Below are 26,544 nucleotides of genomic sequence, written 5' to 3' on the forward strand. Positions count from 1 at the left end.
CTGTTTGCCAACAGAAAGTCACCTTTGGGATGGTGGTGAAAGTCATTTTCCACATGTTCACAGATACGGCTGTGTTACCAAGCCTCACGCTATGACTTATCTCTGGCAAGGACTTACAAAATAGTCTCTCTGGCTGATTGTCAAAAATTACATCATATCGGAGTAAACTGCTTTTAAATCAGACATCCATTATTCATGTATATTAACTGCTTTTTTATTTTTTTATTGGCTGTTTTGTGTATGATTTACTCTTTTGTCACTGGCTCCCCCTCTCCCCAGTTGTCTATCTTTCTCATCCCTGTTTTTTTAAAGTCTTAGCTCATCTGTGAATTTATAGAGACTGTTCACCTAGCTTTGTGCATGAACGTTGATATGCACACCTTGCGTTTTTGTAGTTCAATTCCACGTTTCTGTGGATCTTACTTTTGTTGGGTCAGAATAGCAATGTGGGTCGTTTACGTGAGTAAATTCTACCATGAAGATGTATAGGACTTTTTCTTTTGTATCTTTTGTTTTTTAACAAGGAGCATCACTAGTCTTGTACGTGAAGATCTGTACTGAATAAAAGTGTACCTGGCACTTAGCAAACAGCTGTATACATTGCAGTTGGTGGACAGCAAATCGACTTTGTGTGTTCATTTGTATGCGTGAAGCCTGTCTTTACTGTAAGGCCAGCATAGCAGTCGCCTGTAAGGGGTAGATACACGCAGACATGTACAGTGTGTATTCATCTGCTCATTCTTTCATCAACTGTATACTGAGCCCCTCCTATGTGCCAAACACTGCACAGGTATCCAAAGGAGCTTCTGTTCCTTCCAGACAGTGCAGGGGGCGCACCCTGGGCATCTGGCATCTTCCATGGTTATGGTACTTTTTCCTGATTCATGGCATTTGACTGGTTGGAATAAAGACTAGGTACAAATTATTCTATGTATTTAACCTCCAAATCAGCATTGTTGTTTTTGCAGACAGCATCCGGATTCTTTTATGCTCATTACTTGAATCTTTGTTGACTATTTCTTCCAGCACCTCAGACCTTTTTTCTGGAATGATTTTCTGTCTCCCAAAAGTGCATTCTTTAGAAGTTTCTTTCATAAGGACTTGGTCACAAGTGTTTTCTGTGTTTCTTTCTTACAGCACCTTCATTTCATCCTTATCCTTGAAAGGTGGTTTTGCTAGTCTTTTACAGTTCTAGCTTGACAGTTATTTTCGCTCAGCCTTTGAGGATATGACTGGTTTTGCCTTCCACTGACACTACTGACGAGTTGGCTGTCAGTCTGTCATTCTCTTTTAGGACTTTCTCTCCTTTTGACTGCTTTTAAGATCTTCTCCTTGTCTTTAATTTTCTGTGGTTTCATGCCAATGTCTCTGTGTATGTCTGGGATTTATTTATTTATTTGTATACTGTCTGGGATTTCTTGTGTGTCCCTCCTTTCAGTTGTAGAGAATTCTCGGCCCTTATCTTACTGGAAATGTATCGCGATGCTCTGCGTGGAGCTCAGGGGAGGTGTGCATGAAGGCAGCTTCTCCCCTCCTTCGTGCTGCTCACTGCCCATTCAGATTTCCCATCTCTCTGTCTGTTGCATTCCGCCTAATTCCTCAACTCGGTATTCCAGTCCACAGTTTCTCTCTCGGACTTATTTCTTGCTTATCTCATCCATTGACTTTTTAATTTCTAGAAATTCTCTGCTTTATTTTTCAAATCTGCTTAATCCGATTTCCTACTTTTTATCCTCTCCCTCTTTTATCTGTAAACATTTTCAGCATGCTTATTTTGTATTCTTTATTTGATCTTGCCTGGAAGTCTAATTCTCCTTGTTTTTCTGTCTCACATATGATAAATCACTTCTTGCTGTATTTGGATTTTTTTAATTGTGAGCTAATACTCAGTTGATCTTGATTTGTAGGTTTCTTAAAGGGGCCTGAGTTGAAATTGTTTCCCTCCTGAGAAGATTCTGCCAAGGTACTGGGAGGTGTGTTACCAACCTGAAAATACTTTATTAGGCTTGGATTCTTTTAGCCTTGCAGGTGGTGTAAACTCAAACCCAGAACTTGTGTGGGGGCAGACATGTGACTTCAGACTGTTTTCCACCCCGAACTAAACCTGAGGCAGACACGTTTCTGGGTAAGCTCTCTGCACCAATAGATACTTTCCCCATCTTGCTTGCTTTTTACTGAACGTATGTAGCCCTGCAGGGACCCAACTGTAGGTTCTACTTCATGCTGGGCAGATGCTTGGTCTCCTGTTTCCCCAGCTCTCCAGGCTCCTGACACTGGAGGGAGGGCCCAAACTAGCCCCTGGCTTGAATGCTCTCTTACCTTCCTGGGTTTCGTGCTCTCTTCATCTGGGTTTCATGCTCTCTCCATTTTGGGCTCCTGTGAATTTCTCTGATTGCTTATTAAACAGAATGTCTGAAGGACTGTTTGATGATAGGCTGAGTCTTATCCAGCATGGTCACTGTTTGTAAATGGCAAGGTTTTCCAGACATTCTTGTCTGCCATGTTGTCAGAGGTGGGACTGTTGGACTGGATGTAGTTGGGGCACTCTGGCATCTGGATAGTATGAAGAGATCTCTGTGGAACCATCTTCTATTTTGGGTAGGATGGAGCAGTTCCTTTGTACATACCAGCAGCAAGATCCAGGAGTGGAGGAAGGTGTTAAAGCACTAAAAGCAACATCTGAATATCTTTGGGGTCTGAGACTATAGGAAGCTCTGGATTTGCCTGGCATCGTGTACCAATCAGTGAGCCTCCAAACACAAATGCAGGCATTTAGTGAGATGCGGGAATGTGTAACTGACACTGTACCTGGCATGTACTGCCCTTTAATAATTGCCACATGAATGAATGAATGATAGGATCTCTGTCCCCAGGAACCTTAGAGTTAGGAACCTTAGAGTTGAAGCCTAGGAGAGTGTTACAACGTGTAGTGCGATGCGGTGTGGTGCTTGGTAATAGTGCTGCAGAGCCTCCCCTGACCTGCTGGAGTCACCGCCTCCTCCCCTCCAGTATCTGAGAACCACAGATCTGGGGAAGAGCCGGAAGAAGATAAGACACAGGTCAGGGTGACCTTGTCGAAACACCACGTGATGCGTGCAGACAGCAAGGACTGTCAGCACTGACCAGGGGAAGGGGCAGAGGACATCATGGAGAAGAGAGCACAAAGGCAGCTGGAGTGGACGGAAAAGAAGAGAGCAGGCGGTTTAACTGCCTCACTGCCCAGCATCTGGCTTCTGATCACAACTTCCCTGTTCAGAAGAGCCAAGAGCCACATATGTGAGGCAGGCTACTAGGGATCAGAAAAGAAAGTGGGTAGATGGTATCATCTTCAGGAAGTGTAGTCACATCTTCCTCTCGTGCCTCTTCTCTTATACTCTGCTCAGCCCAGCACAGCACCTCCTAACCTTTGGCTCTCTTTGCCACTGCCCTTTTTTAAATGGCGGCCAACAAATCATCTTCAATTGAAAAAGCTTTTAAAATGCTATTGTCTTGTAAGGAAGCCTTCCGACTCCTCCTGAGCTCTCTGGACAGACAGTGCTGGGCTTCTGCGGAGCTGAGCCAGCTGCTTGGGTGGCTTAATGCCTGGTGGTGGTTTAATGCCTGTAGCAGGTATTTGAGTATGAAGACTCAGTATTTTGGTAAAATTAAAACACAGAGTTCCTTTCCTCATTCATCAGTATAGGACCAAAATTCTGAGAGGGTAAGGCTCTATCATCTCTTCACAGTGATTTCAGTATGCAAGTGGTTCATGATTAATTATGAGGGTGATAGCCCCCAGTTTAGGAAAAGCTTGCAGTGTTAATCCATTTCTTACTGGGTGAAGGAAGAAGTTGGTCTGCCTTGAGCTCACCCCGCCTCCCACCCCCACAGGGACAAGAGCCATCTCTCAGCTCTTTCCTTCACAGTTTGCCTGGAAAGCCAGTCCAGGCCACACCTGGATGCTGCGGGGCCCGCCTGCCCACGGCAGTGGCTGATGCCTCCCAGTTGTTGGGCCTGTAGCTGGTGTCTCCTTCCTGACTCTGGACCGCCGCCCCTGCTGCTTAGGGCACCAGCTGCCAGGACATGGCTAGAAGATGATCGGTGGGTCTCCTCAGAGAGGCAGGCCCCGTCTATGGAGGAGCAGGACAGCTGGCGGTCAGGCCCCAGCTGGGGAAGAGGTGGGCTCTGTCAGCTGGCAGCAGGCTGGGACTTCTGCACGTCACCCAGCGTCCCTGCACGTTCATTCCAGTGCCTAGAAGATGATTGATAAATATCTGTTGGCCAGCTCTTGAATGAATCACAGCATTATTTATTTTATCTAAAAATTATAAACAATCCATATGGAATTGTGTATCCACAGAGAAATTCTACACAACCATTAAAAAGAACAAGATCTATCTATAGGTATTGACACGTAGGGAAAAGGAGTTGTGAAATAATCCCATTTAGGAAAAAAATGTGTATACACACAGAGGCAGATGTGCAGAAGAAAAGTCAAAGTATATATATCAAACTGTTAAAAGTGGTGATTTGTGAGAGATGAATATACAGAGGGCTACCACTTTCTTTATAGAATTCTATTATGTTAGAATTTGTTGTAAGATGTATCATATTTGAAATCAGAAAAAGATTTTTAGAAATAGATTTCAGATACATCAGAATCATTGACAAAATTGCAAGTTAAGATTCTAAGACCAGGATTTACGGAAATACTTTAAGATCTCTAAGAAAAAAAAAAAAAACAGATGAATAGAGAACTTTCTGCTAGAGTTCTTTTTAAAGATAGTGCTTGCTTTCCCCCCATTGCCTTCTAGGTCTACCTGGAAGCCAAAGAGGAGGAAAAATTCTTCTCTGTGTCATGCATTTCCTATAGTTACCATTGTAAAACACACAACCAGCCTCAACATGGTTTAGCTGTTTTAGCTAATTCTTACAGAAACATCTATTGCCTGCAAAAATTTGCTCTGTAATTACTGTTCAAGTGCTTCTCTAATATATACCTGGTACTTAAAAGGAACCATCCTCAACATCATCTTTGGCAGCTGCATTAGTGCAGAATATTTTCTCCGGGATTTGAGCTGGGGTAGGTTTTTCCAGCATATCTGTACACCTCTGAGAATGAGTCAAGTGGCCATGGGTTGAGACTCACCCAACTAGGGCAATAAAGAGAAAAATTAGTCTAATGCATGGTCTTAACAAGAGGGAGAGTGTGAGCATGAATAATTAATCTCACTAGTCTATGGCAATCAGATAAAATGAAGTCCCATTTGCTCAACCTTATTAAAAGAGAGAGAGTGCGTGGGAGGGAGGGAGAGATGGTAAAGGTCGTTAAGGGACTTGTAACATGGAAAGAACTGCCTTTGAGATGGGTAATGTGTTTTCTAATCTCTGTGGTCTTTAACTAAACGTCATGGTAAAGGTACTCTTCAGATAGTTCTGATTCGTTGAATTATTAAACATTTTAGAAAATACTGGACTCTGGACTACTAACTTAGATGTCTTTATGATGAATTTGCAGAGAGTCTTTTTGGAAAGGGATTACATCTCACTATATCACTATGAAATAATTTATCCACTTGTCAAAAAAGCACAACTGGAAGACATAAAGACACATGGACCTACTCAGTATCAGATTTCAGTTCTTAGATTTACCATCAACATTCTACCGACTTAAAGGCCTTACCTTCCTGCTGCAGAAGTTGGAGTATTTTAAAAACAAGAGAACACTCAAAAGTGGATGCAGAATACTACTTTTATAATAGAACGTGAGGTTGCTCTTTTTATTTTCTTCCTCCAGGTGCCGATTTTATATAATTTTTAGGTTATTCTCTGAAGATAAGAGATTTGGTTATTTCTATATACTTACTTGGAAGAATAAATTTACTCTTGATATTTTAAAATTGTTGAAGTGTTCTGCGTCAGAAATTTTTCTTTTCAACTGCAATTGTTCTGTGTAGTCTTTATGGATTAAGAGGGCATTTTAAATTTTGAAATTGTCCTTCTTCCTTCCAGATGCTGTTAGCAATAGTTAATATTATAGTGTTGTTTTGACCATTAGAAACTTCCAAAGAAAGATTCACTTGTTAGAAATGTGTGTTGACAGGATTGATTATTTTCAAGGTAGAGAATATTTAATTTATTATTAACTTCTCAATACTAAAGTAAAAATCTGTATCGTGGTAAGTGATAAATGTATAGGCTGACAAGAAGAAACGCACATCACTCTCATGTGTGTGCTGAGAGGAGAAATCTTTCTACAAAATATTACTATTAAAACCTTTGGCTGAGGCCAGGCGTGCTGGCTCATGACTGTAATCTCAGCATTTTGGGAGGCTGAGGTGGGAGGATCAGTTGAGGTCAGGAGATCGAGACCAGCCTGGCCAAAATTAGCCAGGTGTGGTGGCGGGCGCCTGTAGTCCCACCTACTCAGGAGGCTGAGGCGGGAGAATCGCTTGAACCCGGGAGGCGGAGCTTGCAGTGAGCCAAGATCGCGCCACTGCACTCCAGCCTGGGTGATAGAGTGAGACTCAGTCTCAAAAACAAAAACAAAAACCTTTGGCTGGGTGCAGTGGCTCAGGCCTGTAATCCCAGCACTTTGGGAGGCCGAGGCAGGAGGATCGCTTGAGCTCAAAAGTTTGAGACCAGGCTGGGCAACATAGTGAGACCCCTTCTCTACTTAAAAAATTTAAAAAAAAAAGAAAGAAAGATATCATCAGCAGGCCGTGGTGTTACACACACATAGCCCCAGCTACTCGGGAGGCTCAGTGGGAGAATTGCCTGAGCCCAGGAGTTTGAGGCTACAGTGAGCTATGATGTTGCCACTGCACTCCAGCCTGGATGACAGAGCAAGACCCTGTTCCCCCACCTCCTCAAAAAACCAAAAACTTCTGAGTTCATTAATTTAAAAATGTCAACCACATGATCTCCAGGATAGAAAGTATGCTCAGAACTTGGTGTGTTTGTGTGTGTGTTAATGAGGAGCCTTCTGAATGTGAATTTGAGGCAAGGACTCTGTCCTCAGCACCTACGACAGTGACTGACACATAGGAAGCATTTAATGTTCTTTGAATTAAGTTGAATTGAATTAATACTTTTTAAGCAAAAAATGTAAATTTCCCCCTGCTGAAGGGAAGACACAGAGGTGTTCTAATATAACAGTGCATTGTCTGGAAATCAGGGGTACCTTCTTATTTACTTTCATACCCTATGGAACACAGCATCCTAACATTAGCAAGCAGAGAGTGAAGAGAAAAGTGTTTGGGAGTGAGTTTGTGTTTTGGTTTATAGTTCAGTCCGAAGGAAGCATCCAGTGGCTATGCAAGCTTCATCTTCCTGGTCCTTGTACTATTCTTTCTTTTCCTGCCTGTGACGTAAATTCAGATGAGAACTCATGCTGGCTCATCTGCAAGCTTCCTGATGCTTTGCGAGCTTTCCCATTCATTCCAAATCAGAAGCAGTCAGTGGCCCCGTGGTTTCCAGACGGCTTTCTCTTTGTTAAGAAATTAGAATACCTGATTTCCCTGCGTTTTCCTTGTGGCCTGAGTGTGCACCTTGGCTTGAGGAATTCGCTGGATTTCCTTCTCTCTTCCTTTGCATTTCTTTTTGGCACTCTAATAGCCATGTCCCTATACTATCAGTAACCTGAAAAAGATCAGGAAATTAAGTGGCAGAACATCTTCACGGGAGCTGAGTGATAAGGATCATGCCCTCCACGATGGTGAAATGAAAGTATTTGATGTCGGCCTGGTGTGTGGAATTGTGGGCCCACACATTTCTCTTCCTCTCTCAGATCCTGGTGTATAGCCTGGAAGCAGGACGCAGCCTCTTGAAGCTGGGTAACGTTCTCCGTGACTTCACGTGTGTCAACCTCAGCGACAGCCCTCCCAACCTCATGGTCAGTGGCAACATGGACGGGAGGTACGTGAGTTGGAAGGGCATTGCCTTGCAGCCCCATGGCTTCTGCCAAGGCCCGGCCCCCACTGCGCTGCTCACACTGCCCGGTTCTCACTCAACAGCTCTGCCCACCTGAGTTCAGCCCCGATCCCATAAACACTCTAGACTCAGAGAACAAAGTCCTGTATTAGGTAATAGTTGGATGTAGCTATGTCTCTGCTTCATTTCTGAAGCACCACGGGAAGGTTTTCTTTTAAGCCATTTGGTGGACGCAGTTGGTAGAAGGTCCAGGGAGACCACTTGGAATATCTTTTGTCCCCTGCTGCAAAATTTGTTTGGCACTTGAAAGCTCACTTTCTAATATTAAAAACAATAACCTAAGGGATGAATCATGTTCAACAAAATAGGGTTTCCTGCCAAATGATGTCAAGAGTGTATTTCAGAACACGGTGGTGTCCCTCTGGTGATGGAAGGAGAGAGAGACTTCATGTGAACAGATTCCAGTTTCTGTTTAGCTGATTAGCAGCCTTCTCTTTAACGCACTGGCTTAGGGAGTCGGATTTTCCCGGTATAGGGGCCTGTGCCAGCCCCGGGCGCCCCAGGAACCATCAGCACAAAAGGATTAAAGTGTTTGAAAAGACCCTTTGAGTCCAAATTTTAGGTTTCTCCCCGCCTCTTCTTTCCTTGTTTTTTCTTTTCCTTTTTTTTTTTTTGGCCAGTTATCTGCTGTGTCTGATCCAGTGCCCTGAAGAGAGGTAGCATGGCTGAGGGCCAGGGGCTGCTGGCGCCCCCTCCCCTGGGCCCGGCCCCGGGCTGCAGGTGGCGGGCTGCTCGGAGGCGGGTGTCAGATCGTGAGGCGGGTACTCCTCTGTGCCAGATCCCAGGCCTCTGTCCCGCCAGTGCAGCAGCTTGCAAAAATAGTTATTCTGTCAAATAATATTTTCAACTCGCAACCTTCACCCCTAGATACCCACCCCCAACTTAGAGCAAGGAAATGATGTGAGTATGCTTTATTGGGAAGAAAAATAAGGCCTCCCAAAATGGCTGATGTTCCGGTGCTTGAGAACTGAACTCCTCAGTGTGTGTGTGGGGCACGCACTGGGCTAGTTCTCTTTAGAAACTAGGCTTGATAAGTGGCCCCACATGTGGCACGGCAAAAGAATCAAGTCAGTTTGTAGTTTTAATCCCGCATTTTAGTTTTCAGGTTGAGCTATACAGAGGCTCCAAGCTCCTCTCCTAGGATCTCCACACAGGGACCTGGCAGCTGCTTGGTTTTGAGGAGAGGCGATGTGGAGAGCTCTTTGGGATGGTGGATGATGCTCAGAGTTTGCTTGTAGTGTGAACATTTATATCTTCAGCCATGGTTAGGCTCACTGGAAACCAGAAGGGTGTTGTGGAGAAGAAACCTCTGTTTTCTGCATAATTTCAAAAATATTAAGAAAAAAATTCTACAAAGTTCCAAAAAGCAAAACTTGAATTTGCGGCAAGCCAAGTACTATGTTGAATCATAATGAAGTGATGTGTAGGCATTGTATTCGCTCTTATAAGTAATCTAGAGATGGTTTTTAATGGAGGATGTGTGTAGGTTATATGCAAATACCACACCATTTTATATGTAAAGGGAGACTTGAGCATCTGTAGATTTTGGAATTGCAGGGGGTCTTGGAACCAATCCCCCATGGATACTGAGGGCTGACTGTATACCCTCAGTAAAGCTGACTTTTCCTGTGGAGCAAGCTGCCTCATTATGTACGCACTGCCAGGGAGGTGTTCCATGCATAGTGTCAAAGGGCTCTCTGGTCAGTTTGCAGTCCAAATCTGACTATGTTAAGTCCATTTTATTAGTAAGCCAATGTTACATTTTTTAAAAAATGCTGTCTCTGTGGATGAAAAGAACAGACTAGTGACTTAGAGTTGGAGGTGGGGCATCCAAACTGGCATTTAACCAGTGTGAGTCCTAGAGTAGTAGTGCCAGCTGTGTGCCCACTGCTGGTACATTAGGGGCCAGCCATCATATGTAAGAATACTCCCTGAGTCAGCGTTGCTCGGTCAGCAGCTTAGAATATAGGGGTTTAAAATCTGTTGTTTTAATAAAAATTGCACATCTAGAAAAAAGGAATGAGGAAGCTAGACTAAGTGTGGTAGAGGGAAGTCTTACATTTTTTCCCCAGACGTTTAATAGCTATGAGTAAGATCTCATTAGAGATGCTGGCCCAGGCTTGTATAGCTTATGTTTTATGTCAAAAGTGGGAGTAAGGGGTCAAATATTATGAAGAGAACTATGTCCTTGGCTGTCACTTACTGACTGATGCAATTTTTTACAAACCCTAGAACCTTCCTATTTTATTTTAAAAACTTAATTCCCACTGCATTCTCTTAGTGCTTTATAAATAACTTGGGATGAGATGAACTCTAAAGGTACATAAAACTGCCCCAGATTAAGACAAAAATGTTTTCATTAAAGTAGGGAATCAGTTTTAAGTAGTTTGCAAACATGGGTGGAATTTTGTAAGTTTTATTTTGGGGGTGTGGGGGGACAGTGAGCTTAAAGTAAAAATGAAAAAGGATCTGTCCTATCACTCAAGAAAAACCAGACACTTGAGGTCAGGAGTTCAAGGTCAGCCTGGCCAGATGGTGAAACCCCGTCTCTACTAAAATACAAAAATTAGCCACACATGGTGGCGCATGCCTGTAATCCCAGCTACTCGGAGGCTGAGGCAGGAGAATCGCTTGAACCCAGGAGGCAGAGGTTGCAGTGAGCTGAGATCACACCACTGCACTCCAGCCTGGGTGACAGAGCGAGACTCCATCTCAAAAAATAAAGAAAAACTAAAAAATAAACAGAGTCTGATGAAGAGCAAGAGAAAGATTGGGGTGGAAACTGAGTTAATGTTAGAGTATGCTTTTCCGTCGCTTGGAGGGAAGGCTTGTAAAGATGGGAGCAGAGAGAAAAGTGAGATTTTGCATAAGAGTTTTATCAGTGTAGATCAATGAGTTTTTCTGAAGGCATATTTTGTCTCTTCTCGCTAAGACTAAGAAGAAAGAGCAATGAGTAATGGTACGGGGAGTGATGCACATCGGCATTAGGACTGGCTGCTCATGTCCATTCCACTCACCACACTCTCTCTGGTACTTGGCGGGTGCCTAGCACAGTATATTTTCTATTTATTCTAAGATGTACGTTAAAAAAAAACATTTTCACATCTATGAAATCAGAATGGACTTTTACAATAGCATCATAAAATGGCAGCATTTTTAAAAGTTACACAAAGTAATGATGCTTCTTGGAATCAGTGGTGTTTTCAATGAAATGAAAGTATACACTGAAGGCAACAATGAATTAATAGCTTAGGAATTGGGACATTTATGAGAAGCTTGAATGAGTCACTAAGGAAAAGTCTGCAGGAAGTAATCACTTGTTTTTTTTTTTGGTTTAAACCCTGTCTGGGGTTTATTAAGCATTTAGAATCTGTATATTTATGTGTTTCACTAAATTTGGAGTTTCCTGCCATTATTTCCTCAAATAGTTTTTCTGAATATTCTCTTTCTCCTCTCCTTCCAATAACCTCAATAATGTAAATATTAAACCTTGTGAAATTTTCCAACAGGCCACCAAAGCTCTGTTCATGTTCTTTCCCAAACCTTTCTTTCTGTTCTTCAGGCTGCATCATCTCCGTTGCTCTGACTTCAGGTTTATGGACTCTTTCCTGTGTCATCTCCATTCTACTGTTGAGCCTATCCAGTGAATCTTTTATTTCAGATTTCATATTTTCTTGGTTAAAAATTTCCATTTGTTTCTTTTTTTATATATAGTTTCTGTGTCTCTGCTGAGGTTGTCACTGTCAGTATTCCCATGCATTTTACTTTTACCTCGTGGAATATAGCTACAACAAGTTCTTTAAAGTCGTTGAGGGTTCCCAAACTAGCTTATCTTAGGGTTGACATCTGTTAATTGTCTTTTCCCTTAAGAAAGGGTCACATTTTCCTGTTTGGCTTTTGGTTTGGGGTATGTCAAGTAATTTTGAATTGTATTCTGGACATTGTGGATGTTGTGTTATATACACTCTGGATCCTGTTATGTAATCCTCCAACGAATGATTTTTGTTTTGTTTTGCTTTTGAACAGGCAGTCACCCTGGTTAGGTTCAGACGGCAAGTTCTGTTTACCCTTTGTGGGTGGTGACTCCAATGTCAGTTTGCTTTCCAAAGCTGTTCAATTTCTATGCTGTTTTTGGTCTGCGCATGTGCCACGTGGGTTGGCAGTGGTTCAGTCTCAGTTGAGCTCTTAAAGCCATTGCCGTCCTGCTTTGAATCTGTCCCACATAGCCCAGGGATGAGCCTGGGATTTATGTGGGTTTAGACACAGTATTATGGGATCCCTTTCTTGAGGTTCCTCCTCTCTCAATCCTTACACTTTCCAGCCTTCAGGGACTCCTATCCCTTACAGTTCTCTGGTCAGAAAGATGGGGTTTCTATCAGAATTCTACCTGCCGGCATCGCCGCCACCATGCAGCATGTGACTGGGGACTGTCCTTGGAGCACAGCCACAAGAAAGAGAAAAAACCCTACAATAACCCTCACCCCTATTCTTTGGGGACTGCAGGGGCCCCCTTTTGTTCCTCTGGTCAAAAAGATGGAGTTTCTATTGGAGTTCTAGCTTCTTGCACCACCACACACAGTTCTGCATGTTGGAGCCCATACTCAGGGCAAGGCTGCAAAAGGAAAAAGGGAAAAACATGGGAAACTCTTCCCCTGTACAGCCACTTCCATGGGTTTGACTCCTCTGCAATCCATCGGCTTGGGTTGACTCCCCAGAGTCCTCAGGTGTTTGTTTTTGTGTTTTGTCCATAGGTTTTGCTGGCAGTCGGCAGGAGAGAGGCAGCAGTGGGCTTACTCCGTTCTGGCCAGAATCAGAACGTCCTCCTTCCTTTTCAGTGAATTAAGTCAGCACAGTAGTTGGCAGTCAAGGGCTGTATTAAATGAGGGCCCTTCCTATTCTGTAGCTCTCAGTCTTCTCATCTGTGATCTGCTCATTTTCACCGTGCAACTGGGGATCTAGCAGGGAGAAGCTTATCCGTGCTGTGCTATGGAGAAGCAAGAGTTGGTGCTAAGGGCAAATGTCAGGCTGTAACTGGGTTGCTAAGTCATTGAGCCAGCAAATTCCAGTGTTTTCCCCCATGGTCTCAAGTTTAGCAGCTGTATTGAGATTTAATTTACACGCCACATAATTCACCAATTTAAATTGTACAATTCAGTGTTTTGAGTAGGTCCACAAGGTTGTGCAGTTATCACTACAGTCCATTTTAGAACATTTTCACCCCAAATAGAAACCCCAAATCCATTAGCAGTCACTCCCCAGTTCCCTCATCCCCTCCATCTTTAAGCAACCACTCATCTACTTTCTTTCTCTGGATTTGCCTGAACATCTCCTATAAATGAAATGATGTAATCTATGACCTTTTATAACTGGCTTATTCCACTTAGCATGTTTTTAAGATAAACCCAAGTTGTAGCATGTATCAGTATGTCATTCCTTTTTCTGGCCAAGTAATATTCCCTTGTACAGATATACTACATTTTCTTTATATCAATTAGTGGACATTTGGGTTGCTTCCACCTTTTGACTATTATAATGCTACTGTTATCATTTACGTGTAAGTTTGTATGCATATTTTCAGTTCGGTTGGGGAAATACACTGGGAGTGGAATTGCTGGCTTATGTGGTAATTCTATGTTAAACCATTTGAGGAATTGCCAGACTCTTCTATAGTGGCTGTACCATTTTACATTCCCACCAGCACTGGATGAGGGTTGTAGTTTCTCCACCTCCTCACCAACACTTGCTACTGTCTCGAATTCTAGATTTGCATTTCTCTGACAGCCAGTGGTGATGAACATCCTTTCACGTGCTTATTGCCTGTTTGTATATCTTCTCTGGAGAGATGTCTATCCAAATCCTCAGCCCATTTTTTAATTGGGCTGTCTTTTTGAGTTATTAGAGTATTTTTTTAAATATAGCCCAGGTACAAATCTCTCATCAGATACGTGATTTGCAAAATATTTTCTCCCATTCTGTGGGTTGTCTTTTCGCTTTCTACATTGTATTCTTTGAAGCACACAAGTTTTCAATTTTGATGAAGTTCTATTTGTCTGGTTTTTTTTTTCCTTTTGTCATTTGTGCTATGGATGTCATAGCTAAGAAACCGTTTCCTAACCCAGGCTCACAAAGATTAACTCCTAAGTTTTCTTCAAAGGGTTTTATAGTTTTGGCTCTTACACTGAGGTCTGTGATCCATTTGGAGTTAATTTTTGTATATGGTGTGAGGTAGAGACCTAAACTTCATTCTTTTGCATGTGGATATCCAGCTATCCTGGCACCATCTGTTGAAAAGACAATTCTCTCCCCCATTCAATTGTCTTGGCACCACTGTTGAAAATCAATGGACTGTAACTTTGAGGGGTTATTCCGGACTCTCAGTTCTGTTCTGTTGATCTGTATGTCTGTGTTCTGGCACTACCACACTGTACAGCTTTTTGATTACAATACCTCACCCTTTCTAAAATAAGTAATGTAACAGTAAACTTCCAAATGTCAGGCATGTTGAATAGTGTCACTGTATGTGAAAGTAACAGTATGGATATAGGAAATACTCATGACTTAGTTAATAACTAAATGTTTTAGTATTTCCAACTTGGGACCATATGCCCTTTTCTTGGCATTATATAGATTATCATCTTTGTCCACTGGATGGACTTGTTATGGATCTCAGAATTTTGGGTCTAGTAGACCTCTTCAAGACCATCTAATGCCGGTCCAGAAGTGTTCAGTGACCAGTCAGTCTGAAGGGCTTGTTAATCTTGGCCACTACACAGAGAACTCGAAACTTCAGAGATACAGCCTTAAAATACAGAGAGCACTAAGCTTAGGCTAGCTGGATTAAACTGGCAGTTCTACCTGAAAATACACGTTTTTCTAGTTGCCGTTTAAAATGAATCTTTCACCAAAGGCCATTGTCAGTGCTTTGTAGATAAAGCTATTGATTTTGGCATATAAGGTTATATTTAAAATCCTCTTTAATATTTAATAGCCCAGGTTCAGTGAGAGCAAACAGAATCATGTATTGATTTCTTTAAAAAAATACTATTTTTAAAATTAATTTGGTCATAAAAAAAGCCTACATTGTAATACCTTATTGCTTGTTCTCTTTGTTTTCTGGGTAGAAATATAGCTGAAGGTCAGGTCCTCCTTAATGAAACTGCCGAGCCAGACACTGAATAGGCTTCAGCTTGCCATCAGCTACGGTGTTCCTCATTATCATATGGGAGTATTAAATGCAAGCCAATAGGAAGCACGCCCTGAGTTGTGACCCCCCAGTTACAGAGTCTCAGTGCTTGCTTCTTGCCCTGACAAATATAAAGTTGTGTGCTGTGCTCGTGCTACTGCTGCCTGCTGTTAGAGAGAGAGTGATTGGGGCGTAAGTGTTGCATTTGCTCCATCTGCAAGTGTTACAGTAAGTTATTCAAAGCTCTTAACACGGGACCAACCAGAGCGCGCCTCCCTCTCGGTTCCAGCACGTTTTCCTGCCCATCAGATGGATGCTCCTCTGTTGGGAGTCTTTGGAAGGTTCTGGTGTCTTTTGTTTTAATTGGTGGGCTACCGCCGACTCCTATGGTGTGATTTTCATTAGAGAGGGGCTGGAGAGAGGGAGTGTTGGAACTGTCCTCCAAGCCCAACCATGAATATTAAACATAATACAATTACAGCTTTCAGACCAATTATTTTTCCTTTCAACGGGCAAAGTTGATGAAATACTCGCTAGATGGGGATTCACAATATCTACCATTGGCTCCTCTTTGTCCCTGGAATCGGTTGTCTTGGCATATTCTGGTGCCCATTTGCTGTGCTACCTGTTTCCCAGCGTCGAGTATTTGGTTTGAGTGCTGAGCTGACGACGGGCTTTGCCAAGGCGCACGGCATTCGGGCCTGTGCTGCGCGCTGTCAGATGTCCGAGGCAGATACCTGTTTCTTCATGTGAATCTGAATGGCTTGGGTGGACTTAGCACACTGTGCTGTCTGCTGTTTCTGTCGACGAGAAGCCAGAGTGGTGCTTCTCTAAGGAGATGTCAGAAAAATGTTTTTCCTTTTTCCCAAGGGGGAGAAATTCAAGGCTGGTTTGGCCTATTTTTTTTTCCTTAGTGATATAAAATACACTGAGGACGCATCTTTTGGTTTATTTGTTTATTTTGTTTGGAGCCATCCATGCTGGTATCTAAATACAATAGGAAAACAGATGGCAAACTTTGAACTTCTGGACCAAATTTGTGTTTGCCTTTGTCTCCTTAACAGCCAAACTGTAAATTATGGAGTATAAATATTCAACAGAGGAGCTCTTTATGGAAATCACCATAGCTGAATAGACTCTGATTAACCAAATATGCACTGAAAAGTACTTGGTAAACACTTCCGCTCCCCCTTTCCCCAATCCTTTTCAAGTTCCCATTATGGCCTAAGGTTAGAGTTCTCTTTACAGCATTTATACTTTTTCTCTTCTCTTACCTACGCATGCCTAAGGATAGGTGTCTGTAAATGTGACAGAGAGAGACCTTTGTTTACAAAGTCATCTTCAAGCTCTCTCTGCATCTTTCTGCTCCCAAATCCCTCACTGGCAAGTCAGGGACTGAGCAGCATTTGTAGCAACGGACCTATTATGTATCATCTATACATTATCATCTGTGTCCACTGGATGGACTTGTTATGGATCTCAGAATTTTGGGTCTAGAAGACCTCTTCAAGACCATCTAATGCTGGTCCAGAAAGGTTCAGTGGCCAGTCCGAAGGGCTTGTTAATCTTGGCCACATAGAATTTTATGTTCTCTATACAGAGAACTCTCAACTTGTCCCTGGAATCGGTTGTCTTGGCATATTCTGGTGCCCATTTGCTGTGCTGCCTGTTTCCCAGCGCTGAGTATATCTATTCACTTGCGTTGCCTTGTCAGTTACATGGCCTAGCAGGAAGAAGAAACAGTCTCTCCTCTGTGTCCTAAAACGATGTGTTGTTCCATCCTGTTTTATTTCACCTTTTCTAAGAAATAGGTGAAAGTATTATTTTTTAATTATGAAACCGAACATATGTATGGGAGTGTATATAAGGTACGCGTACAGTTTCAAGAATAACCGAGAATGCCCGCGTATCCACCTCTCAGCTCAAGAAAGAGAGTGTGACCGTTGAAGGCCTCCTGGTCATGAATGAATTCTTGTTTTTTAAACATGGCAGCGTCCAGAATAAAACACAAAAGCCTCCTTTATTGCCCTCTTTCTTCTCCAAGGTAATTGTTGTTAATGTTTCAAGTACGTGCTTCCAGAATTTGATCTTTAAAATTGTTTGGTTTTATTTAAACAGGAAGTACGCACATTCAAAATGGGCCTCAAAAGCAGAGTAGCCTAGAGGGCGAAGCACACCCCTCTTCCCAGCAGCCTTGTCAGCCTCCCTCATTGCGACTGCTTAAATGCTGAGCGTTCTCTGGGGGCCGCCCACACATGCACAGCCTAAATGCATGTCCCCCAGCACACACCTGTGCGCACGGCTGCCAGTCGGCCTGTGTAGTTCTGCCCCGGGTCCCACTGTATGGATGTACCATAATTGCTTTAGCACTCAGTTGAAGAGCTAATCGTGTCACCTGCGTCATTCCAGTTCATGACAGCTAAAATGTGTCTGATTTTTCCTGTCAGTCTAATTATCTTTCCTTAATAGGTAATGTTTTTTTCTCTCAGGCTGCTTTTAGGACCTCTTTGTGTTTTCCCATTTTTTAAATTATACTCTTAGATATGTATTTTGTGTTTGATTCGTGTGCATTGAGTCGGCATGCATGTCTTTCATCAGTTCGGGAAACATCAGCTGTTAACTGTCCGCACTCTGTTTGTTTCTCCTTCCGGAACTTGGGGCATGTGGTGCACCACCCCTTCTGTCCCTCATGTCTCTCATACCCCCATTCACAGTTTTCATATTTATCTCTTTGTGCTCCATTCTTGGTAATTTCTTCAGATTCACGCATTCTCTGATCTGCTTCCAGCCTATCTCCCAAATTTAATTTCAGGGACTATACTTTCATGCTTTTGTATTGAAAGCAGGAGTCTCCATACTCCGCTCCCTGCCTAGGGTGGCCCTTCAGTGTGTTTGATGAAACCACGGAGCTGAGCCTGGCGCTTGCCAGCAGCCTCCCCTCCCCTGAAGTCGCAGCTCACCCTCTCCTGTCTGGTTTTCAGCTCAGGTCGTGGGGAAGTCACTTCCTACGTGAGCTCAGCAGTGCCCTTAAAAGGATTTTATCGAGCATTTTTAAGCGTTTTACAGTGGAACTGTCAACATGTTGTCTGAAACAGAAGCCTCTTTTGCAACTAAGAGCAGTGACTGGCCTTGCGTGTATGTGGACACTTGTGTAGCTACCTCCTCGAAGTGGAATTGCCGGCTCAGAAGTGAGGTGCATGTGGTATTTGGTTGGATATTGCCAAGTCACTCCCCAAAGAAGGATTTCTGCTTGCCTCAGCTGTCTAGGAGTACCTACCTGTCCGTGTCTCCCTGCCACACAGTGCCTCGTAGGGCATGTTACCAAACTTTACCTTTGCTGGGTAGATTGGTGACAAGTGGCATTGCATTGTAGTTTTACTGTGTAATTTATCTTATTACCAGCAAACTTAAACAGCTTACACATGTTTAAAAGCCATTAGTATTTTCTGTGAATTGCTTTTTCTTATCTTTTCTGTCGATTTAATAATGGGTTGTCAGTCTTTACTAATTTGAAGGCATTTATTATAAGACATTAGCCCTTTTTGTTGCAAACATTTTCCTCAGTTTATCATTGGACTGACTTTCTGATTGTTTCCCCCCCCATAGGAAAAAGTTAAACCCTTTTTTCACCTTCCATATTTTGTTATGTTTAGAAAGGTCTTCCTCCTTTGAATATGTTTTATAGTTTAGAATATGTTTTATAGTTTATGTTTAACTCTTTGCGCTCTCTGTAATTTGTGTAATATATGTGATAGAGCTCCAAGTTGAGAAAATTATTATAGAGTATTTTGCCTCTAACTGCTGTTACAAATGGGACATTTTCTTTGATTCTATTTATTTTTTAAACTAGATTTTAGCATATAAATTTATATTTGACTCTGTGTTACTGAATTCTCTGGGACTGTCCCTTCTCACTAATAAGAAGTCTACCCACTTCTTTCCGATTTTTTTTACCTTTCATTTTTTCCTTTTGTCTAATTGTGTCTGGTTTTTAAAAAGCGATGTGAAGTAATGGTGGTGCCAGTGCCTCACTGTTTCTAAAGACCACATCTGGAATGGCTGTGACGTTTCATCCCGTTGCTTTCGGCTTCCATGGACGTGACTGCCTGGTTTTTCGTCGATTCCCCTTGTCTGTGGCATCTTGCTGTGGAGTCTATTCCTGATGTTTCACTCGGATATGTAGTTTTCTTTGATCATGCTCTCAGGGTTAGGCTTTGGTAATAGAATGCTGGCTTCATGGAAAATTTGGAAGCTTTCCTCCTTTTCCTAGGCTGTGGAACAGTTAACTTAGCTCTGGAGGCAGCTGGTCCTTAACAGGTCTGGCCAAAGTCACTTGTTCTTTTTTTGCAGGGATTGTTGCCCCTTGCTGGCTTCCTCAGGCTGCTATTTGTTATTTTATCTACTTGGATTTTCTGTCTCCTGGGGATTCGTTTTGATAATTCTTATTTTCCCAGAAAGCCATTTACTCATCTAAGTTTTCAGATTTGGAGATTTTAAAAATTCAAGAAATAGAAATAATTTCTGAATAGATTATAGTGACTAAAGAAACTATTAAAAAAAAAAAAAACAGGCTGGGTGCAATGGCACATGCCTGTAATCCCGGCACTTTAGGAGGCTGAGTTGGGTAGATCCCTTGGCCCAGGAGTTCGAGACCAGCCTGAGCAACACAGCAAAACCATCTCTACTGAATGAAAATAAAAAAAAATTAGCCTGGTGTGGTAGCACGTGCTTGTAGTCCCAGCTATTCGGGATGCTGAGGTGGGAGGATCACCTGAGCCCAGGAAGCTGAGGCTGCAGTGAGCCATGATGGTGCCACTACACTGCAGCCTGGGTGATGCGAGTGAGACCCTGTCTGTCTTTAAAAAAAATAATAAAAAACAAAACCTATAAAAAGAAATGTGATCCATGGAGTTTGTTTTTCCAGGTCTGACCGAACATTGAGTAAACTGCCCCTTCGTTGTTTTAAGTGCTCTCAGTGAATGCTTTTGCCTTGAGCTACTCTGCCTTTTCTAGCATTAAAATTGCAACATCTTTTCATCCTCATTTGCAGATGTGTTTTTCATGCATAGCATATATTTTTACTTTGTGATCCATGGGCAGCTCTTCTTGTTAATAGGAAGGTTTGTCCTGTGTGCCTCCATGGACCCAGCAGACACACCAGGTCCCACTTAAGCCATCTGTCTTCTTGTTCTGGTATTTTGCTATGCCACTTTCTTTCAGAGAGTATCCACAGGTAGTTCACTTTGAGTCCTTTTCTGTTAAAGAAAAAGAAGTCTTTATTATGCCTTCACACTTGGTAGCTAAGCTAGGTATAGAATTGTTGGTTCAAAATAATTTTCCCTCAGAACTTGGAAAATTGACATGTGTGCGCATGCTTGCATAACTAGAGTCAGGGCACGGGACATGTTTCAGAGAATCCTGGCGCTCCACAGCTTTTGGGTCAGACGTGCGTTTTTAATCTTACATCCTTATGTTTGTCCTGTTCCCTGCTAGATGCTGGGGTCTTTTCAGGGCAGGGACTGTCTTTTCCTTTTCGACTTGCATCACAGGGTCTCTTAAGCTCATCTTTACATTTATTAAATGTAATGAATTTGATTTACTTTTAGCCTTTGGCGTATTGTAGAAACCAAGTAGGGTGGTGTTTGTAGTGGATACGAGATTTCTGTCCCATTATCTAATTTATCCTCGTGAAAAATTCAACATATATAAAAAGTAGTTTTTAAAGAGGTTCTTAAAGAAATGTGGATTATTATAAGGCAAGTAATTATTTCAATAAGTGACTGCCCAGGGTACACACACCCTTATCCCCGCTCTGCTGTGCTTATCAAGTATAAAGGCTTTCCCTTTTTCAGTTCCAGCAAGACAGCAATGAACTTACAAAGTCAAGTGAAATACCCAAAAAGTGTTCTTTTCCTAACCGGGTGAGGATCTGGGGTGTCTGGCTTTGTAGCTCTTGCCTTTAACAGGTTATTTTACCAACAGCAAAATTACTGTGCTGGGCAGTACACCTACTGCTGGGACAGGTGTCTGGGACAGGTGTCTCAGGCCAACCTGCGCGTGCAGTCATGCAGGTGGCTTTTCCCTGTTAAGCAGGTAAAGTGGGCAGCCACTGTCCTTGGCCTGCGTCTTTCTTGCTCCATGTGCTTTTAAACCATTCAGATGAGACCACGTGGGTCCTCCCTGACAGTCTGTGCTTGATGTCCTTATTATCGATGTTTGCAGCTGAGGAGTTTTTCATAGCAGTGTTGTGCATAGACCAGCACAGTGGAGGGGGAGTTTGCCATTTGAAGCTTTGACTCTAACCCCATTTTCCTTTTCTGCTCTTCTTGGGCCTGTCCAGGGTGAGGATCCATGACCTCCGCAGTGGTAACATCGCCCTGTCGCTCTCCGCCCATCAGCTCAGGGTCTCTGCTGTGCAGATGGATGACTGGAAGATCGTCAGTGGAGGCGAGGAAGGCCTGGTGTCCGTGTGGGATTATCGGACAAACCAGAAGCTGTGGGAGGTGTATTCCGGGTAAGGTGCATTCTAGACACTCTTGGGAGTTTCCACTAGGAACAGGGAAGGCAGCACTAGTCAGCCTGCACCAGGCACGGTGCTAAATGCCCCCTACCCCCCGGCTTCGCCAGGTGAATCCTTACTGTGACCCTAGGAGCCAGCTGCTGTCCCAGCACCGCTCTGCAGAGGAGGAAACAGGCTTGGAAATGGCGCTGGTCAGTGGGGATGCAGTTGCTGTCTCTGACATCATTCAGATCGCCACAATTCCTACATTAGCCAGGCCCAGCTTTCTCTAAGAATGAAACTACTTTTTTGCAAGTGCTATTCTGATTATTTTAGGATTTCTCCATCTTAATAAACAGAAAGGGAACTCAAAAACATAGGAAGCTTGATGGGCTAGACCAGGATGTGACACCCCACCTGCCCACAGGTGGAAGGCAGGGCTGGCCCGGCTGCTGTCCTCCACTCGAGTCCGTCATGTGTAACCATGGTTCTGCCCGTTGCTTAGACTTTCCTCATGCTGTTTACAGAGAAGAGCACTTAGGACTGAAGGGGTTCAGGCTCCAGCGAAGGAGGAATTTGTCATTTCCACCTTTAACACCACTATTCAAAATATAAATAAATACTATCCTAAGCACAGGCTGATGGCGTCGCAGAGGTAGGTAGGTTTATGCCAATGGCACCTAAGACATTTCCAGTGAGCCTGCTTCTGACCTTCAAAGCAGCAGCCCAGCCCAGGGCCGGCTCATCAGAGCTGACTTGAGCCCACCCGCCACCACCTCTACCTGGCCCTGCAGGCCTCGAACAGGAGACCCTGCGTTTCAGACAGGTGGGGAGAAAGGCAGCCGGCCCTCTCGCTTGCTGCCCTCAGCACCACTGTGAAGAGACATTCGGCCAGACACATGGCTCACCTGTAATCCCAGCGACTGAGGAGCTCTCAAGGCCAGGGGTTTGAGGCTGCAGTGACTGTGTCACTGTATTCCAGCCTGGGTGACAGAATGAAACCCCATCTCTACAAAACCAAGATGATTCTGGGCCAGTGGCCTCTGAGCATGACAACATAGAAGAGCAGAAACAGGGCAAGGCCCTCCCACAGGAACTAAGATTTGTTCCCCACTTACCGCAAATCAAGGTAAACCGACCTCTGAGAACGCAACCTCTGAGCAGCGACATAGTCTTTATGGAAGTGCAAGGTCAGCAATTTGACAGGTGTCTCCAAGAGGCGGCAGGGTTACATGCAGAATGGGCTTCTTCCTTGGAGGGCGGTGTTGGCAAACACTGTGGCCGGCACATTTTATCAGACAGAGCCCTGGGTACTGCCTGGCCTGCCCCCTCGCTGTGCCTGTTCAGGGCGCCTCGGCCCTTTTTCTGAATGGTGATGCACTGAATTGCCACCAGGTGGTGCCAAACGGCAACTAAAACTCCCGCACTGAAATTCCCGGAAGTATTGCCTTTGAGGAAAACCCTGGATCAGCCATCCAGGTCCTTAGGGATGGCTGCCAGCCCCCGACTCCAGTAGATCTCATTTTTCTCTCAGCAAAGCTTCACTCCCTGGGACAGGCCACTGAGATGAAGCCTAGCTAAGGAAGGCCTTCCCCAGAGGTGTGGCCCTGTCCCAGCAATGTCTCTGTCCCTGTGCAGGCTTGTCCCCCACGCGGTCACTGTTTTCACCAGCACAAGGCTGACAGACACATGGTCTCCTGCCCAGAACTCACTGACTTGCTCAAGGCCTCACCTGCAGTGCCTGCTGCCAGGCCCCAGTCTCTTCTGAGCCCCGGTCTGGCTGTCGTTTGGTCACTGTCATGTACCTCCCGCTGTCCGCTTCAGTCTCTTCAGCCCAGGTCCTCGCCTGCCTGACAGGGTGCCGTCAGTCCTCCAGGCTGCAGGCCTCCACCAAGCCTGCCCTCCCTCCCCCGGGTCTTTGTCATCCTCCAGGTCCCATGCCAGGTCCACCACCACTTTCCTCCTGTGGGTGTCCCAACCCCGGGGAGGCAGGGACTGCTTCCCAGCTTCCTTCACTCCCAAGAATCCTTTGCTTTAGTCAAGGAGAGCAGCCCTGGCCCAGCCCACACAGGCCTCGTCCCCTCCCTCCTGTGCACCCTCCCAACAGACCCCTTCAGCCCGCAGCACCTCCTGCTCCTCCCAGCACTTAACTCTGGGTCACACATTGTAACGTCGCTCGTGCCACAGAAACATTGGTCACGTTTTCTGGGACTGCATCTTACCTTCTTCACTAGCTAGGGCTCTCCCTGGGCCAGGCATCCACCTGGATGAGACATCTTTTTAATCCAGTGTCTCCTAGCTCAGTGCCATGACCACAGCCGGTACTGCATGAAAGTTTCAGAATGAACGCAAACCTCTGTTCAGCAGACTTGGAGCCATTTTGTTCCAAGATTTCCCGAACGTGCTTTCACCACCCAGGGTACGTGTGTCATTGCAGCCCTGTGAGCAGGATGGGGGGCACCTTCATGGATCAACAGTGAACGTGCCCCCAGTGCTCCATAGATGATGGAGAGCCTGGCTGGGAAAGCTCAAGGGACTTGCCCAGGGAGGCAGCGATGGGCCAGTCTCTGTTGCATGTGGCTGATTCGTCTGCAGTAGGGTGTGCCCTTTATGTCTGGAATGTACCAGGTTGTGGGGGCAGATGCCAGCATGCGTACGGGGCATGCAGACCTGTTTACAAAGTCATGCCCAAAGCGTGGCCTGCTCACCTGAGCTTCAGGAACTGAGGTGAGACACTGCTTCCATGGGGGCCCTGTTCCCTCTGTGAAAAAGAAGCTTAGCTCTATGGGTTCTAGAATCCCCTGCAGCTCTGAACTCCCAGGCCTGCGGCAGCAAGTGCAGGCCCAGTGGACACCCCCTTACGAGCTCTCTCCCACTGCCTTCCAGGCACCCTGTGCAGCACATCTCATTCAGCAGCCACAGCCTCATCACGGCCAACGTGCCTTACCAGACGGTGATGCGAAACGCCGACCTGGACAGCTTCACTACTCACAGGAGGTTAGTGGTGGGGCCGGGCGAGTAAGAGACCATCTTAGTTTGACTGATGTATAGAACCCCACCCCCCGCCGTGACACATTGAACCCTATGGGCTATACCCTCAGGCAGGGCCCTGCCTTTCTGGGAATTGGAAACATAAACGTGGATGCTGACCTGTACTGAGCGCCCGGCATCTGACGCAGGACAGCCCCGTGGGGCGAGTCCACGCTGTCGGCTGTACAGAGAGGGAGGGCAAGCCGTATGCTGAGGGGCCTGCTGTGGTTAGAATCCTGTCAGGGGCAAGGCCCGCCCTCTTGAGTCCTTGCCCTGTCACTGCGCCCATCTGACTTGTGCACCCCCACATTGACCGCTAAGCCCGGGACTGTGAGTATCTGACGCTGTGTGCCCAGAGGACGCCTTTGTGAAGCTGAACCTCTATCTGGTCTCAGGCGAATGCCTCCTGCAAAGACAGAAGCGGCTGGGGTGAGGGCCAGCAAGGCAGCCCTGACCTGTCACCATCTTTGTGCTCTTTTTAGACACCGGGGGCTGATCCGTGCCTACGAGTTTGCGGTGGACCAGCTGGCCTTCCAGAGCCCTCTCCCTGTCTGCCATTCATCCTGTGACGCCATGGCCACTCACTACTACGACCTCGCACTGGCCTTTCCCTATAACCATGTTTAGGGACGTGCCTCAGTTGGGAGCAAGGAGAAAAATGGGAAGAACCAGTTTTATCCATCTTAAAACTCCAGGCAGCTCTTCACAGGTGGTAAACATTTAGGGGAAGAAAGCAGCCCAGGGTGCCATGCCTGACGGCACGCGTCTCCCTGACCCCTGTACTTCCCCCAGCGCCTGGGGCAAGCTGGCGTGTGCCGGGGCTCCAGTCCCACATGCTGCCAACTCAAACATAGCCTCCTTCCCCACCCAGCCAGCTACCCTGGCCTCAGCTCCCTCAGGACACCTCAGGGACCTTGCTGCGCGGTCCTATACGGTCCCTGCTTAGCCAGCTTCTCTGTGTCCGCCCTCCCAGCTCCAGCCCTGCAGGCCGTCTTTTCCGTCTCCAGCCCCTTACCTCTTTTCCTCCGAGGGCCTTTGGATGTGCTTGCCCCTGGCCTCCAAGGCAATAACCTCCATGTCCTTTTCCCTGTATTTACTTAGGGTGCTCTTCTGTGACACTTGCCACCACCACCTTCCAGTAGCAAGCTGGTAGAGCTGTACTTTTTCTTCACAGCTTTTACCATGGTTTATAATTATATACTTATACAGTTTAGTCATTAATGACTATTTTGCTTACTATTGTGTCTATGATATGTGATACAAAGCAAATATTTTCTAAATATTCATTGACTAAACAGCCATCAAGATGAAACAGGACAGGAGAGAACTGTTCAGTGTGATACAGAGCTGCCATTTCCAAAGTATTCTGGAAGCAAGCCATTGCCTTACTCTTGATTTTCAACAGTTATAAACAGCAACAGCATCCACCTAATATACCTTCAGAATATCAAAGCGAAAACTGATTGATAGAACTACAAAGAGAAATAAAATCCATTCTCACGGCAGGCAAATCAGTGAGAAAAATGTAAAGATCTGGAGGATTTACTTAATATCGCTAACAAGCTGGATCCAGTAGATGCATATGGAATTTCAAATACACATAGACGATGCACAAAAAACCACCCTGTACAAAGGCCACAAAGAACAGCTCAGATGCACAAAGATTCACACCATACAGGCCAAATTATAGAATCCCCCAACCCCAAGACACTGCACCCTCAGGCAGGGCCCTGCTTTTCTAGGAATTGACCCCAATGCAGAATAGTGAGAAATCAACAAAAAGCAAAATAAGACAATTCCAGACACTCCTGAATTTACTTGGATTTAAAGAGGTTAATAAAAACAAACTATAAACTCTCTA

General features: G+C 44.7%; 1 protein-coding gene across 4 annotated transcripts in view; it reads left to right on the plus strand.

Moving 5' to 3' along the window:
* FBXW8 (F-box and WD repeat domain containing 8) overlaps window positions 1-26,544 on the plus strand; it is a 118,030-nt gene extending 91,486 nt beyond the window's left edge. For all 4 annotated transcript variants that reach the window (XM_055358121.2, XM_031000984.3, XM_019039143.4 and 1 more), the window contains 4 exons: window positions 7,769-7,896; window positions 21,495-21,668; window positions 24,540-24,650; window positions 25,166-26,544. In XM_055358121.2, coding sequence (XP_055214096.1) covers window positions 7,769-7,896; window positions 21,495-21,668; window positions 24,540-24,650; window positions 25,166-25,310 — 558 coding nt within the window. In that variant the 3' untranslated portion in view covers window positions 25,311-26,544. The remainder of the gene's footprint in view (window positions 1-7,768; window positions 7,897-21,494; window positions 21,669-24,539; window positions 24,651-25,165) is intronic.

The sequence above is a fragment of the Gorilla gorilla genome, chromosome 10 (genome assembly GCF_029281585.2).
Source record: "Gorilla gorilla gorilla isolate KB3781 chromosome 10, NHGRI_mGorGor1-v2.1_pri, whole genome shotgun sequence".
Lineage (NCBI taxonomy): Eukaryota > Metazoa > Chordata > Mammalia > Primates > Hominidae > Gorilla > Gorilla gorilla.